This window comes from Candoia aspera, chromosome 3, assembly GCF_035149785.1.
Source record: "Candoia aspera isolate rCanAsp1 chromosome 3, rCanAsp1.hap2, whole genome shotgun sequence".
NCBI classification, from domain to species: domain Eukaryota; kingdom Metazoa; phylum Chordata; class Lepidosauria; order Squamata; family Boidae; genus Candoia; species Candoia aspera.
In genome coordinates, this window is record NC_086155.1 from 34,639,627 (window position 1) to 34,656,335 (window position 16,709).

General features: G+C 38.6%; 1 protein-coding gene across 1 annotated transcript in view; it reads right to left on the reverse strand.

Moving 5' to 3' along the window:
• The window catches only part of LGR6 (leucine rich repeat containing G protein-coupled receptor 6), a 139,547-nt gene that overhangs the window by 29,017 nt on the left and 93,821 nt on the right, over positions 1-16,709 (reverse strand). The window contains exon 6 of the mRNA XM_063299818.1: positions 6,001-6,072. Within this exon, the coding sequence (XP_063155888.1) occupies positions 6,001-6,072 (72 nt within the window). The remainder of the gene's footprint in view (positions 1-6,000; positions 6,073-16,709) is intronic.

Sequence of the window (16,709 nt, forward strand, 5' to 3'; positions counted from 1 at the left end):
TGATCAATGCACATTTGAGGACCTCATGACAGCGTGACAGAACGCAATTAATGTTGCCAGTTTCTGGGCAAGATCTGTTTAACTTTTATATATTTTAACTTTTAACTTCTATATTTTAAATTCTATGTTTTACAGTATGCCTTATTTTAATTGTGATGCTTCTGACACGAATAAATAAAATTTCATTGGCAAGGGCTTTGGTCCTATGAACTCAAAGAGAAACGGAAGGGTCTTGAAAGCAGTGAATCTGAAGTGCCTTATCCTGATATTCAAGTTGTACCCTACAATGGCTGATGATGGTTAAGATTTATGAGTTTTATAGGAGAATCTCATGGAACTCCGTAGAAACTTGCTGGCATAGGGGCATTTCCATATCATTCCCACTTAGGCATGACATTTGGCCTCTCCCCATTGCCAGTACTGATCCTGCTACCATTACTTGTGTCTGTTTCAAATCAGTGCAGTCACCTAACTTCTTTCCAAAATAATGGCTGAGAAAGCATAACAGATTTTATATGGATAAAAGCTACCTTTGGACATGCCAGTATAAGGAGGGAAATACTACTTCAACACCAGCACACTTAAAGGCTAGGGATGATGTAAAGACAAAGTTGATGTCTTTCAGGAAAACCTTTTAAAAATGGATTTGATATTAGATATTTTAATTCTTTTTGTATTTATGGTGTTTCTTAAAGTGTTAAATGTTGTTTTGATGTTATTACTAGTTTACTGGCTTTTTTTCTTTTCTTTTTTTAATGTGTTTATTAATTTATTGTACTTCACATAGAGTGACTTCAATGATATAAGTGGCTTATAAATTGATCAAATAAATAAACAAACCAATAAATAAATTCATGGGGATACCACAAGAAAAATATGTTGCCTGAGCATATTTGTACTGTGGTTGGATTCAAGCAGGGGAAAGCACCTGTAGCAACTACTTGAGGATGTTCTGCCTACACTTAGTAGCATGTTTTTATTACAAGATCCAGGGTCTTGTTGCAAATAAGATCCAGGATGCAAAAAACACAATATTCAGAATACAGTGCAAATAATCTTTACAATGTACAATGAGATGTTGGAAAAGTATACTTGCATTTTGAAGGTGATAGACAGTTCCCAATATTTAGTACTATTCTTCCTCACTTGGCTGATTTTTCTATCATCTTCATCACATTAAAAAAACATTGAAACTATGCACCCAGAATCAAGAAAAAAGTTAAGGTTATGTGGAACAAGCCCCAAAGCTTAAAGTGAAAGGTCAGAATAACGAGTTACAGATCCTGCAGATACGTACTGTTGAGCCTGGTGCTGGTTTTGACCTATAAAGCCCTCCATGGCTTGGCATCCAGATACCTGCAGGACCGCTTATTTGAGCCAGTGTCAGCCTGTCTGGTTAGATCTCCTTGGGAGACACTGCTACAAATCCTTCACTTCTGGGATGTTGGGGGAGCTGAAGCAAGGGGCGTTGCTTCTCTTTGGCAGAGTGGGCGTTGCGGAATAGGGTCCCTCTGGAGATTAGGCTGGCTCCTTCTTCGTTAATTCTTTGAAAACTTCTGAAAACCAAGCTGTTTTGGAGGGCCTTCCTCAGATGTGGTGTTGCCATCTGTATTTTCTCCTTTTATGGTATTTCTGTGGCTTCTGCTTAATGTTGCTTATTGTTATCGTTCTTATTTATGATTGTCAGGTTTTTAGATTGCACCATGGATGTTTTAACTGTATTATTCTATGTAAACTGCTGAGAATCTTTTTTGATTGCAGCAGGATAGAAACATGTTTAATAAATAAAGGAAAAATATAAATATGTATGGTGATTAGAGAAACAATTTTCTAAATTGTATTACTGACTGGGACAAAGGGGGATATAAATTTATGCTTGGATTCAGCATGCCCTTTTGCCATCCATGGATGGCAATCCTGATATTGCTACTTTTTAATTACTTGCAAGGATGTTTACTTTCTGATTTTTTCCTCCTAAAACATTTTTTTTGTTTCTGCATGAAAATCTTGAAATCACCACTGTTTATCAACTGAGTAAAACTTACTACATCTTGTTCATCACTTATTTCTGATCCTCACAATCCAATCTCCAATTTACATTTATATCTTCTTCTCTTAATGTTAATATTCATGTAATGTTATATGCTAACCACATAGCTCTAGTACAATTTATTTCTGATTAAAAATGTATATTTTCAGTGACACCTATTCTCAAATAAATGTGTCTAGAATGTAGTTCAACTGAGATACGCACATACAGTCTACACATATTTATTCCAATTACCCAGGAAAGGTCTTTGCTCTTCCCCAGGAAGGAAATAAAAAAAATAATTTAAAAGTTGCTTTTGATGAGGCCAAATGCCCCAAAATCAGACACTTATGGGAAGTACACAAGAGGACATGAAGGTAATATAGCCTTCCATTTGTATTCTTCAGCATTTAACATTTGGAGACATTTTGCTTCTGATCCTGGGGTAAATATAACCAATATGAGTGTTGCCCACTGATTGACATGACCTTTTTTAGGTTTTCTGAAGAACCATTCACATTGGTGAAGATAACATTACCTTGTGGTAGCAAATATCATAGATTAATTTTGTGTGATATGAAGAAATATTTCCTTTAGGTCTGCCCTGACTTTCAACTGTTCACTTAACTGGATGATCTCAGGTTCTAGTATAATAAAAGAGAGACAGGAAATCTTCCCTTTATTGCCTGTGGCATGCAATAAAATTAAAATCAAATTATCAGTTTCATGGGACCATCAGAATACATAAGGTTTTGCTTTGTCTCACCATTCTGGAATTTTATTATCTCGGCTTTGAGAGCGAAAGGTGGCACCCACATTATTATTATTTTTTCAATGTGTATCTGACTTAGTGGAGAGTGCAACTTGTTATCACACACTTGATTTCAGAAGAGTTGATTAACATAGGCTTTCCTATTTTCCCTTTCTTCAGATGTATTAGACTTCTAGTCCTATAATCCACTCGCCAGCTGGCATGGCACCATGTTGGAACAGGCTGGAGTAGAACTTCCTTAAGTTGAACTGGTGGTCTATTTGTTCTGTCTTATTTCTCTGCCTGATATGCAGAAGATTCCAGATTCAATCTCTGCAGTCTCTAGATAGAATTGGTCAACTGCAGAGATTTGCCAACTGTTACCAGCAACACTTGTTACCAGCAATGGACTAATGTTCTGACTCAGTACAAAGGAGCAACTGCCTATGTTCCTAACTTTCCGGTGAGAATTGTGTGTTTAGAAGTGCAGCTATATCAATATATTTGTGTACCAGTTTATAATCAGTTTAAGGGCAGTCTCTCCATTTATTGTTTCTTATTTGCTGTTTTAATTTTTAATGTGTTTTTTCTTTTGTTCAGATGTTTCCTTCTTGGCATTTTTTTACAGTTCTATTTTCCATCTCTTTTAACAGATGCTCTTCTGTTCCTGGAACACCTACTTTTCATTCCCTGCATGCCATACTATCATCACTACTACACCCATAGACTTGATTTTCTCCCTTCCTCTGACTCTTCCTTTGTTGTTTCTGCACCATTTCACCTGATAGCTTCAACTCTGTGATTTAATGTCAAATTTGGTAGAAATCTTGGCAGGTAATTTCAAAAACATGTTTAAATCAATCAACTTCTCAGAATAAAGCCTAGCTCTGTGACCATTATGCCCTTGGGAAATGCACTTTCTTCTTTGCATGTATTGTCTTCTTTCCCTAGGTGAACTGGCTAGGCTCCCTAATGACTTCCAGAGAAAAGATGCCAAACCACATGAAAGAGAAAAGGTATGGAGGTTCCCTTCTTTCTTCCTGTTGTCTCTCATGAAAGGAGATGATTTGGTGGCAAGGATTGCAACAGGGGAAATACCTTGCCATTTAGTTGCACAAGAGCAATGCCTGGTGGGAGAAGGACCTCACTGCAATCTGACACCACTGCTGTTACCTTCCAGCATCTGCTTCCTTCTGTGACTTGCTAGGATGCAACCACAGTTTAAAAAGAAAGAAACAAAGCTAAACTATATACATTCAGGTTGGAGGTAACAAGTATGCTCAAAAGCTAGTGTCTCTACTGCACAGATTAGTACAGTACAGAAAAATCCCAGTAGAAAGGACTCCATGCTAAAGCCTCTAATGGATTTAAGTCCTGGCAGCACAAGTCTAGCAGGGAGGAAGAATGGAAAGGGTGGCATTTCCACATCCCCCCTCTCCACTCCTTGGGCTTTTGTTTTGATGCATTCCCTCTCTTTGAAATGTTTAAAGCAACTCTAGGCCTGGAGAGGATCAGGAGCTAATTCCTGATCTTTTTTGAAGTCCAGGATGGCAGAGAATCCTATAGATTCAAGGGCTTTCCCAACACCCTAGGGAAAGCCACAATCCATTCCACTGTTACCTGTCCTCAAGTTAAAGTTATGATATTTATTTATTTATTTATAAATTTATTCACTGCCCATCTCCTCCCTATGGGGGGACTCTGGGCGGCAATTATTGAGGGAGGTAGGATTGTAGAATCAATCTTCTGCAGGCCCAGAAGATATTCAAGATGGGATATATCTCCCCCTTCAGATGAAGACCTCCTTTTCCATCCTTGGTGGAGGAAAGAAAAAGATTCTATGGCTCCTGAGATGCCCCTCAAAGTTCTATATAATTGCAGCCTAATTTGATCCACCAGGGTTGTTCATAAGAAGATAATGTAAAGAATTTGGGGAGATGTTTCTGGAAGTACTCAAAATGAGTATTTTATTATATGAAATTTAATTAAAGCAAGCAGTTGATTAACCTGCTGATGATAGAATTGTTAGGTAGCAATATTAAAGAAGATATAGAAAGCCTGCAGAACATTTCTGGAATTCTTTCCAAACCCTTAATTGCAGCTCCACCCTGGGTCATACGACAGGAAAAGGGAGGGGGCTTAGAATGGAACAGCTGGCAACATTCTGGGTGGGTGCCTAACAGCCTATTCTATAGGGATACATGGGGGAATTTTTTCTGGATGGTTTTTCTCTGCAGCCCCCAACTAGATTTGGCTCATTTTTAAAATTTCAGCTTCCTTTTGTCAGCTTCTCTTGTCACACCAGATTTATTCTGTTCTGTTCTGTTTCTGAAGTGTTATCATGCCAACAGACAGATGACAGACCTAAGATTCCCAAGCCCCTTTACATATTTTTTTCCAATGTTCTGTTAGGTTGGCAGGTTTAAAACCATGCTCATTTTCTTTCAGTCCAGCCTCCTTCAATATATATATTCAACATATAGATTGAACAAAATAAGGAGAGAGTATATTGCCATGTGTCACTCAATTGCTAACCTAGAATCAGTCTGTTTTGCCATGTTTCATCTAGACTGCAGCTTCTGTCCTGAGTATAGATTTTGTAGGAGTAAAGGAACCAGCAGTCAAGAAATATGCTGCAGACTAACACTTGACAGAGCAGCCATGAAGGCCTTGGAAAAGATATTCAGATGCTGTGATGTGTTTATTCCTACAAGGATCAGAATCTTGCAAGCAATGGTTTTCCCTGTGATACTCTATGGAAGTGAAAATAGGACTTTGAAGAAGCAGGATAGGAAGAGAATTGACACTTTTGTGCTTTGATGTCAGACAAGATTTCTGAGAATACCAATAAACAAACAAACAAACAAACAAATGATATTATAGAACAAATTATTCCAGGGTTCTTACTCAAGGCACAAATTATCAAAGTTTAGACACATTATCTTTCTGTAAAGCTGGGAAGGATGGGAGGAATTATAAGAGGAGGACAACCAGCAAGATCAATGGACTCAGTTACATTAGTGATGTGTATCCTTATGGAAGATCTGAAGGATCAGGCTGGGGACAGATTGTCCTGGAGAAGATGTATGTGATCTCTAAGAATCAACACTAACTTGATGGCATATAATCAATCAATCACTCAGAAATAAATAAATAGCATAGGAAATACAAAATCCTGTATAAAAATAGTGAAAGCACAAAGAAAAACAAAACAACTCACAGAGTTTCCAGATTATGGAGTCCTTCAAAACCATGAATTCCCAAGTGCTGGATCCGATTATTATGCAGATGTCTGCAGAGAGAAAGGAGAGGCTTAAATTCTGAACATCGAACAGTTATTTCCCTTTTTCCTGAAGATGTACTGTAAGCTGAATTTCTAAAATAATAAGGAATGTGGAAAGAAAGGAATATATTTAAAATTCTGAGAAATTTGGATATGGATATGAAAGAGAGCATGGCCAAACATTGTTTATATACTCTGGGCTACCATAAATTCAGACAAGTTATCTGAATTAGCTAATTTTTGAGCTCATTCTATTTAAAACTCCAGGATTTGCTGTGTTCCTGCTGATATCATCAAAAATACTATTAACACCAAAAACCTTCAATATGGCCTAAAGCAGTGAAAGATACCAGTTTCGGGCTCCTGGGTACATGTAACATTTTGAGCACACCATAAATTGTCTAACAAAAATGGCTGCAAGTGTCACAAAACACCTATTTACCAATTAAACTATTCTCTTACTGTCCCAGCACAGAACTTGTCTTTGCCAAAGAAATGAAGCCACAGACACCACTCGCTTTTCTCCATGCCTGCTTTGTCAGGTCCACATGATGTTTTTGGTTGTCTTCAGAATCCAAAGTCAATGGCAGGGAGGGGAGAAAACTTAGCACAATGACATCATGAAGATGTCACCAAGAAGAGGGAGAAACACAGCTGGATCAATACGTTTTTTAACATGTCTCATTATATCTTCTGATCACATTTCTTATGCCTGACTGGCTTTATTAGTGCTATGCTGGAATGATGAGGTATATGCTTTGCAGTCATTCCTCATTATTCAACAAAATTTACCTTTGTTTGGCCATAACTGGGTCCCTTTTTGAAAGAGGGTAGGAGGCTCTGCTGGAAGAATGAATGAGAGGAAAAGGGAAGAATTCCTATTGCTGAGGCAACCAGGCCAATGCTCACTTGCTCTGACTGAGGCGTACATAGCTGACTTGATGGGCTAGAACAGTGTTTTTCAAACTTGGCAACTTTAAGATGTGTGGACTTCAACTGGGGAATTCTGGGAGTTGAAGTCCACACATCTTAAAGTTGCCAAGTTTGAAATCATTGGGTTAGAACAAGAGAAGGATCATACAGGAAAATAATTCTCTCTTGGTGAGTACTATGGTTATATCTAAAATCAGATAAAAATAAACCTTCTAAAATGAACATACAATGTATAAACGAACAATTGAGCTTGTCTTCCAGGTGGTCTGTACCCTTGGGGAGAATTCTGGCACCATTCTGGAGGAGAGAGAGCAAGTCATTCCAATCTTCTGTCACTTCTAGGCAGTGTCCCTGATAACTATGGTACTGCCACTGCCTTTGTCATGCAAAGTCCAGAAGACAGAAAAGCAGTGCTGAACAATGTGCCCAAGGAACCCATGGATCATCTCACAGTCAGAATAGTCCTTGTTATAGAATGGAGGCACAGTTTCCCAGTGCAATAGGATTTGACATGCCTCAGGGGAGATGCCAACCATCAGCAGGTGAGTTAATGGCATTATAATTATTTGTATTTAGTCTGAATTGGCATTATGAGGGGGAAAAAATCCCATTCCACTTGGTCTGAAGTACCAGAGGTTTGGCTGAGCATGAATTTCAGGCAGCCTCAATTTATGGGATGAGCGTAAACATGTGGTTGAGAAATAGAAGCCTGTGACATCCATGAATATTCCTGGTAAGCAGTTCTTCTTGCCCTTTAAGCCTAGCAGGGACAGAAAAAGCATTTGCCCAAGAGAGAAAACTTACTATAGATCACTCTAACTTGCAGTGCTGATTTCATTCAAAAGCTAAATCAGAACATTTGAATATAAAATAGTGATTCCTCACTGACAATAGAAAAGCAATACACTCCAAAGCCAGATGTTTTCCTCTGTCAAATTTTATGGGGCACAGCTCGATCAGGCTGCCCTGACATTACTTTGGATCTTTACATAAAGATCATATCTGCATTTAAATTTCCCAGAATGTTGGATCCCTTGTTGACAATCCAGAGTTGGGATATATAATAACTAGTAACACATGGCATGTGGACATATGAGAAGAAAATCAGAGAATTGCATGCCGGCAACTCAAGCAGCTTTAATTTTGCAGCTATAACTCTAAGTTCAACAGAGGCAACAATACATACGGCAGATGTACACTGAATGGAATAGTTTTAATCTGTGTAACATACCTATTCTGTAGTTACTGTTTAAACTCTGAACACTGCTCTGTGCCATTATACAAGAGACCTTTTACTAGTATTTGCTATTCACATTATCCTAGGGCTGGAGAGAAAGTATTTAGTGGTCACCATGGACTGCCTCTTCTCAATACCAGAATTCATTAATTTGTGTTTGTAACTGCTAGTCCACAAATAAACAAACAAGCATATTATTAAACCAATTTTACACAACCATGGCCAGCATGCTTTCATTGCAGTTGCATTTTTAAAGCCCTGTGCTGTACAGTACCCAGCACTACTGTTATAAATGCAAAACAATAGAAATACTAACATACATAATATTCAAATTTGCTTTGTATAATACATAACAATATTAATTCAAATAAAGAGAATCCACATCCACATGAAATTGAAACTGCCTAGCTGTTTTGGATAAATGTTTCATTGTCCTGAATTTTAGATGAAGGAAGACTTGCAGGACCAAGTGAATATACATGATAAGTGAAAGGTTTCAAACTGGGAAACATTTAGATAGGAAATGTCAGCATTGCTCCATCACACAAACATATTCATGATTGAATAAGAGAAACAGAAAGATACAAAGGTTGGGCTGTTTCTGGCTTAAATTTGGCTTGGAATCTTTTGTTCTGTTTTGAAATGAAGCAAACCATGAACATTCCAGTCCCCCAAGAAACATTTTTATAATCTTACAAGCATCTGAGGGACTGGAACTTTCATGGAAAATGGAACACCCAATCTTTGCCACCAGCTCTGTAGCAACACAAACAAAAGGAGTTTGACTCATAATCCAAGTTGGGACAGTAAATATTTAAGAAGAGGAATTTTTCTTCCATCTTCCATCTTCTCCTCCATATTAAATAAATTACTTTAACAAATAAAATCACAGTTGTGGTAGTCCTTGCCAAGTTTGTTGCTTAAGTTACAGATGGTTTGACCATTTCAGAAGTGGTCCTTGGATGCGTTTCTATCATCCTTCACATCATTTAGGTTACTACATAAATTAATGACCATATTTCCTACATTAAATCAGTGGCAAACAGGATGGAGTATATAATAAGTTTAACATATTAGAATCCCAGAAAAGAAAAACATTTGGGATTATTCTAAAAAGGAAGCCAGTTTCAGAACAGCAGTGTCTTATTTGTTTAGTAGAACATAAAATCCTACATATCTTGCAAATGTCCTTGCTTCATCTATCTCAGCCAATAGAAATCAGAAAGGAAAACTGCACAATGTGCTGACACCATGCCATGTTTTGAATGTACATAAACATTCTAGGGAAAGGAAAAATGTAATGCAGCATTGTAATCTATTATTATACACACATATTTCTGTAGTGAATGCCAGTTTCCTTGCCAGCCTCCAAGCTGCAGAGTTATTCATGATACAAATTTAACATTCCAAGTACACATTTTTTCACAAGAGATGGTTCTCTGTCATGTACACAAAGAGACACCCCAACTCCTCCCTCTAGAATAGAAAATTTGAGTCCCTTTAACACCAAAACAGAAGCCGCTAGACTGAGGCCAAGAAGAACAGAAATTAACAGGGTTTCCCAGAGTCTCAGATTAAATTTTAGAATTTCCAGGAAAAAAGGAAATCCAAGAAAATTGAGGCAGAGTAACAGAAGATTCAGTTACTAATTCTGAAGGAATTGTTTATAAGTCTAGGAAGGAAATTGCATTAGAATGTTAATGTTCTTTTCTCAGTGCTCCTACCTTTTAATTTTGGCTGGAAACTCAGCAGTTGTCTGTACAGTATTTTAGCCTTTTATGCGTGTATTTTGCTCATGACTAAAAAATTTCTCTTTAATTTTTTTTAATGGTTTGGAATAAGAATTTCAAACCCCATTCAATCTATTTATAAGAAGTTCTTTTTTATCTGTAGCAGGCCAATATTATCTTGTGGCCTGCCTGAAGTGCTGTATTTACCTACTTCAGCAGGGAATGTTGGAATTTAAGATCTAAAGTTAAGATTAGTTATTACAGTTTTCTTTTTTAAAAACTTTGGTTGTACTTATTTCTTGTGAGATTGGTCTCTCTCGCAAAAAAGGTCTGAAATACCTAGCCACATTTTTAAATGCTAGACAAACAGGAGGTGGTGCTATAGGAATTATTTCTTTTCATTTTTACCTTTTAATCACCAGAAAGGCAGTACAGGGGGTGAGAACTGTATCTTTCTCAAACACCTGGGTTAAGGGAGTAGTTGCCAGGGCAGATGCCCCATGGAAGATATGTGATGGCACATGTGGGGGTAGGGTGTGAAGATTCAAAGGACTTCTGGAAGAGGAGGTTTGAGACCTCCAATCTTTCGCCTTACAGACCCACTGGTATTTCCACTACAATTTCTTTTTCAAGAACTTTTAGGGATGCCAGCACTTACCTAGGGCTCCATCTCCTTGGGAGGGAGACACTGGAGACGTAAAGCATTTCTACAATACAAGGTTTATGCACACTCATACGTACAGATCATAAGATGAGAGGTTCACATTATTCACAGTCCAGCAGGTGCCTATTCTTCATTGGGTTTCTCAGGGGACCTGGAATCATTTTATTTCCTAAACAGCAAATCACCTGTTTCTGATGCAGCTTGCTGCTTCTGATGCAGACCCAGTATTATTAAACCACTGAATTAAGGAAACCATTGAATTGGAACTGCTTGCACCAGAAAGCTCCCAGCCCAATACCTTTTCAGTACTAGAGGCCTTATCTTGTACTAAAATCTGAACTGCATCTTCTTCTGGACGTGCCTGTCATCTGCTGCAGCAAAAGCAACAAATGCTCTAGTAGCTTCTTAAGAACTATCCATGGTTTTCATGGATCAGAGCCCAATTACAGACAGAAAGAGCACAACTTCTTATTTTAGATTCTATTTCATTTGAATGAAAACAGCCAGCCTTTTTGTTTTAACAGTGCCTACCACTCCAAAACAGTAAACAGGAGATACAGAATATTAACTGTTCAAAATTACCTGTCCCATTACTTGCTCAATGGGCCAGCCACTGCCTCATTTTATTTTTAAGCTTACTACTGTTGGGACATGAAATGTTTTGTTCTTTTCAAAAACTTCTCAGGACTCACAGAGAAGGTTTTCTATGAACCTTCAGAAATATTTTCTGTCCTTTCTATCTTCAGACAGATTCTAAATGCTTTAACTGGTCTCAACATGTCTTCCAAACAATAAGGTTAAATATAATTTTCCCTTAAAGCAAGGATGTACAAAATCTTACTATGCAGAAAGCTGCAAGTGCCACGCAGGGCAGAATGAAAGTTGATTCCTTTACCTCCTCTTCAGAGCAGGTCTATATGAGACTTCCCTGGTTTAGAAAATATCCTGTGTTGCTGTTACAAACCTGTGGAAGGAACAGATGGGAACTGGTATACACTCCCTTAGTGGGAACGTAATTTATTAGCAGCAGCTTATGCCCCTAACTTGTTCCAGATTGGAGACTGTGTATTTTGATGTTGCCTCTTTCCAGCACCAGAAGATGAACAGGCACGTAGCTCCCTCTGGTCCAAGGTGTACAGAGCAGGAAAGCATATTACTGCACCTGGAAAGGTCATATCCTCAACAATGAAATGCAGATGAGGGACATCCAGAAGGATTAATCAAGTGGTAAATGACATACTCCCTAGAATGTCTCTGCAGCTGTTCTTTGGTTTCTTTTCAAAAGTGGCTATTTCAGTAACTTTCTAATTAGAATGGTACTTAAGTTTATGGTGGTAAGAAGCTCAGCACAAGGTTTTTTCCTTAGCTCATTCTCTCTGTACATACATGCAGGTACGGGAGAAGCTAGATATTACTCCTGCTAGGGTGGCAGATTTCCACTGGGATCGCAGAAAGCATTTCTACACAAAGTGTATGCATTATTCTTAGATCAGCTCTGCAGGCCTTTGATCCCATGTTATCATCTTTCTTTAACAGTTGTATCAATTTAGTTCTAGCTCATTTACTATGCAAGAAAACCTGCCCTGAAACTGGAAATTTTCAGCTGAAAATGCCAGCACTCTGCAAAGCTTGGGGCTGGAGGGAATTCTTTCCTTGCTTTTCCTCCCACCTTCTGGGCTTCAGCATCCTAGTAGGTTCTGTAAGGGGAACTCTGGCTTGACAGCGTGGCCTCTCCCTTTCAACCGAAGCAACTCACAGTATTCTGTCACATGCTGTCTTCTTTTGGTTAGAGGATGAGCCTCATTCAGAATGTCAGGTTGCCTGAGTTTATTTATTGACTTTCTTCTCTTTTGCATGGCTTGAGGTTGAGGGGATTTTGGTTGCTGCAGGATCTACAGAAGCCTGAGATGGGCCGCGTGATTTTGCTTCTTCTCAGCACTGTGAATGAGCAGGTTTCAAGACAGTCACAGATTGGTAATTTCCCCACTTGCATCTGACCATGATTTCGCCAGGACAACAGTAATGAGGACAGGCTTTACATAATTTCAGCAATGGCTGGGTGGTGCCATGAAGAAATGGAAACAACTGCAGTGCGGACATTCTCAGCACGTGGGAAGGGACAGTTCAAAAACTTTCTGACAGTTATCTGCTCCTAGCACACTTCTATGAGAGTATATGGATGGTGTGCAGGGGGCCGGTGGATTTTATTTATTTATTTATTTAGTCCCCACCCATCTCCTCCCAGCGGGGGACTCTGGGCGGTTTACAGTAATTGATTAAAACAACATCAGGGTTATAACTGGGCGGGAAAGTTTGTCTCGGAAGTTACAGTTTACCTAAGAAATTCTACACTCAATTCCGCTTTTAAGTTTAAAAAAACACAGTGTTAACTTTGAATACATTTTAAAAAGAAGTTGACAGTCTGTATCCAGAATAATCGTTTTTTCCGAGAACACCCTTCAACTCTACATTGGCTGCAAAGGTGCTATTAGATTTTTTTTTTAAGTTGGTGGCTGCAGCCCAGTGCTTACTTTGTAAAAAATACAAAGAAATAAATGCAAGGTAAGCTGAAAGTGACAGTGAATATTCTGATGGAAAGGGTTTTCTGAATAGCTGCTTAGAGTCCTTGGAAATGGAGCAGCATATAAGCCAAAACAATACATACATACATACATACATACATTCATATAAAATGTGCACTGTGCCAAACGTTTTATGAATGGGCAACCCCTCCTCACATGACAGTCATTTTACTTGAGTGCCCACAACACACTGCCATAAAGCCAGGTCTCTCCTCTGGCCCAAAAAGACTGGGGACCCCTGCAATATTTAGCTAAATGAACCATACCAGCACTAGTAATATTTTGATTTATCACATTTTTATCTAACTTTCCCATCAACCCACTTAAGCCAGCATATGTGAGGTTATCTCATTTTATCCTTATAACCCGATTATAAGCAGAAAGATAGCCTCTTCATCACTATCTTGCTGAAGGAATGAATAAGGAGAGCTAACATGAATTTACCAGAAGAGTTAGGAGAAAGAGACAAGAAGACAGGACAGTGATCAGGAAAGCTGCATGTTTTGAGGCATTTTGTGCTCAGCTGTGAGGACTGAGGGGTGAAAGATCACCTCATGAAAAGTTTCTCATTTCTGGGTGCATGTCCTGAGTGTTGATTGCCCATTGTGGGTAACTGCTTCCTGCTGAATAAAACAAAGACTGTAGGAAGAATATAAGGTAACCAGTTTCCAGAGAATGATTTAATTAAGTGAGCAAACAGAAAGCACTACCAGGAGCTTGGCAGTAGATTGTGGGGATGAGTTAAGGTAAAAGTTCCTGACAAGTTTCCCCCTAAGTCAATAGTGTGACTGAGAAGAGAATAAGAAGAAATGAAAGCTTTTATACTTAAGTGAAGACGAATCATCAGATTCTACTGTCACAATCTGCAATACATATGACATGAAAACAAACTGGCATGCCAGAAAAACTGAAAACCACTTTCAACATACAGTAGCATACATTTGCATTGCAGTTCCTGGAAACTTGAAGCAATGCTTGAAACAAACACACAAAAATACTAGGGTTGGAGCAATAGGTGGTTACACTTCAGCCCACAAGAGAGGAGGATGGTTTAACACACCAAACAAAAGAAGCACTACAACAAGAGATAACAAAGAAATAACTTTTCATATACAACAGGTTGAAACGAAAGAGCAAACCCAGTGGGTGACAGCCACCATGAGCAAGAGACATAGAAATATTCTACCAGCTAGAAGTCATAAACAGCTCTGAAGATCCACTGCCGAACAAAAACGTTATAGTGGATCTCTGAAGGGCAGAGGGGACACAGCTGCACTCTGCAAGAAACCAAAGTTGTGGTAGTTGATGTCTCACCAGTATGAGAAACTGAAATAAATACATGTTGACCAAACCCATTCAATCGTGACACATGCTGCTTGTCAGAACTTTCAAGACTTATCTAGTTGATTGACTATTATCCTTTCTTGCCAATGCATGTGGAGACAAATGAGACTTCAAAAGCAGCTAAAATTGTATCATCATGGACTTTGAAGATTCAGGAAAAAAGCTTAACATCTAGGTAGTGTTCTCATCCATCCTTCTATTCTACGGAAAAAGAAAAAAATGGTATACTAGTTTCTCAGTGAAGGCAGGAATGTGCTAATAGGTAACAATGGAAAACCTCAGCTCTTATTTTGGCTTAGTCTTGTCCCAAAGACAGTATGTGATCCATCAGGTAATTATGTAGAGCAGGGTGAAAAAGAACAGGAGTGAGATTTGAGATTGATAGAAACATGTCAAGGAATACCTGTTTAGTTTGAATGAATTTAAATCTCTATGGCCACTTAGATTCTAGGGCACTTAAGGAACTTTCTGATGTCTGGTCAAACCCTTACATATCATGTTTGAGAAATCCTGAAGAATTGGTTATGTGCTAGACAACTGGAAGGGAATAAAAGTTGTCCCCATCTTCAACATGAGAAAATGGAATTATAGACTAATCAGGGCAATTCCTTAGCAGTGCAGCCTAATTGTTTCTTGTGTTGCTCCTAACTGTTCCTGAAGCTCACTTAACAATTCCAGCCTGGACTGCAGAGATTTGTATATGAGTAGGTTCAATTACACACAGAGCAGGACCTGGTTGTTCCTCTGCTTCTTCCTCTTCTCAGCCACATAGGGAAAGCAAGTGTCACTGGCTGGCCGTTGTGTGTCCTGGTCTAGCAGGTCCCGCCTTTCCCTTTTATGATTGTTCCCTCCTCACTAATCTCAATTCTTTCTATTTGGTTCCCCAGATGTTTGCACATCTCCCTCCCTTGTTTTTTCCTTTGACACTAACACAGACCCTTTCTTTTTTCTCCATATAGTTACCATCCTTACTCTGTTATTACAGTGATGAAAACAAAGGGAACATATTGTTTCTTCATTCTAGTGTTTCACTGTAGATCCCTACAGACTTTGTAGGAAATAGTGATTTTTCAGATCCATAGAAACAAAGTAGTAGCATTTATTGAAATTCTGTTCCAACATGCCTACATTGCAAATTCATTATTTTTAAAAGGCAAAGGGACCCACTGCAGTACTGTTCTCACAGGGTGAGAAGGCAAGGATAGTATGCTTTACCCAACATGGGCAGAAAGCAAAAGCGAGCCCACTGGGAGATGTAAGGATAGATTGGAGGGGTGCTGGCAGAAAAGGTGGGAAATCATGGTGGCCAGGAGAGTGTACTAGTTTCTGTGGTCTATTTGGGCCATTGTTAGATCAACTGTCTAGAGATACTTCAGTAACTGAGGTGGCATATCAGCTGATGGGTAAACAAACAATCTGGAAGAGGAAAAAAGGAAGTGATGCTTAGCTGAGAACATAGCTGTGCAACATGAAATGACTGTACAGAGCAGTGATCAGCCACGGGAGGGTTGAGGATAAGCTTGGTGTTGTAGCCAGTCAGAGCAGGGAATGTCACTGGATTGGAACAAAGCATAGACGACCAACCACTTGGAAGACTTAAGATGGCTCCAGGCAGAAAATAATAGTTTTGAAGCAGAGTTTCAAAACACGGGTGAGGGGTACATTTGTGATAGGCTGGGAGTGGGTAGAAGAGCACATCAGCCATTCCTGTACCCATGAAATGTTGGATGGCCCATATTGGTGATGGGGCAAGAAGAAAGTGCAGATTTGGCCTAAGTCTGACATTCATATCTAGAAAGATTCTAGAACAGTTGATATAACTATTAATTGTAAGTACCTCAAAGCAATATCATTAATTATTAGAAGTCAGCATTGGTTTGCTAAAATAATCTCTCATTTTTTGATAAGATAACTTACTTAATAGAGTGTGGCTGTGCTGTCAGAGGAAATGTATCTTGATTTCAGCGATACATTTGACAAAATGAAATAAATAAATAAATAAATAAATAAAATAAAATAAAAGTGGCTCTTCATATTCTGATTAGGAAGGTGTTTGGTATGGGTTAGATGGCATGACAATTAAATAGATACATAGCTGGCTCAAAGTTGTATTTAAAGACTGTCCATTAATGGTTTCTCATCAAACTGGAGCAGAG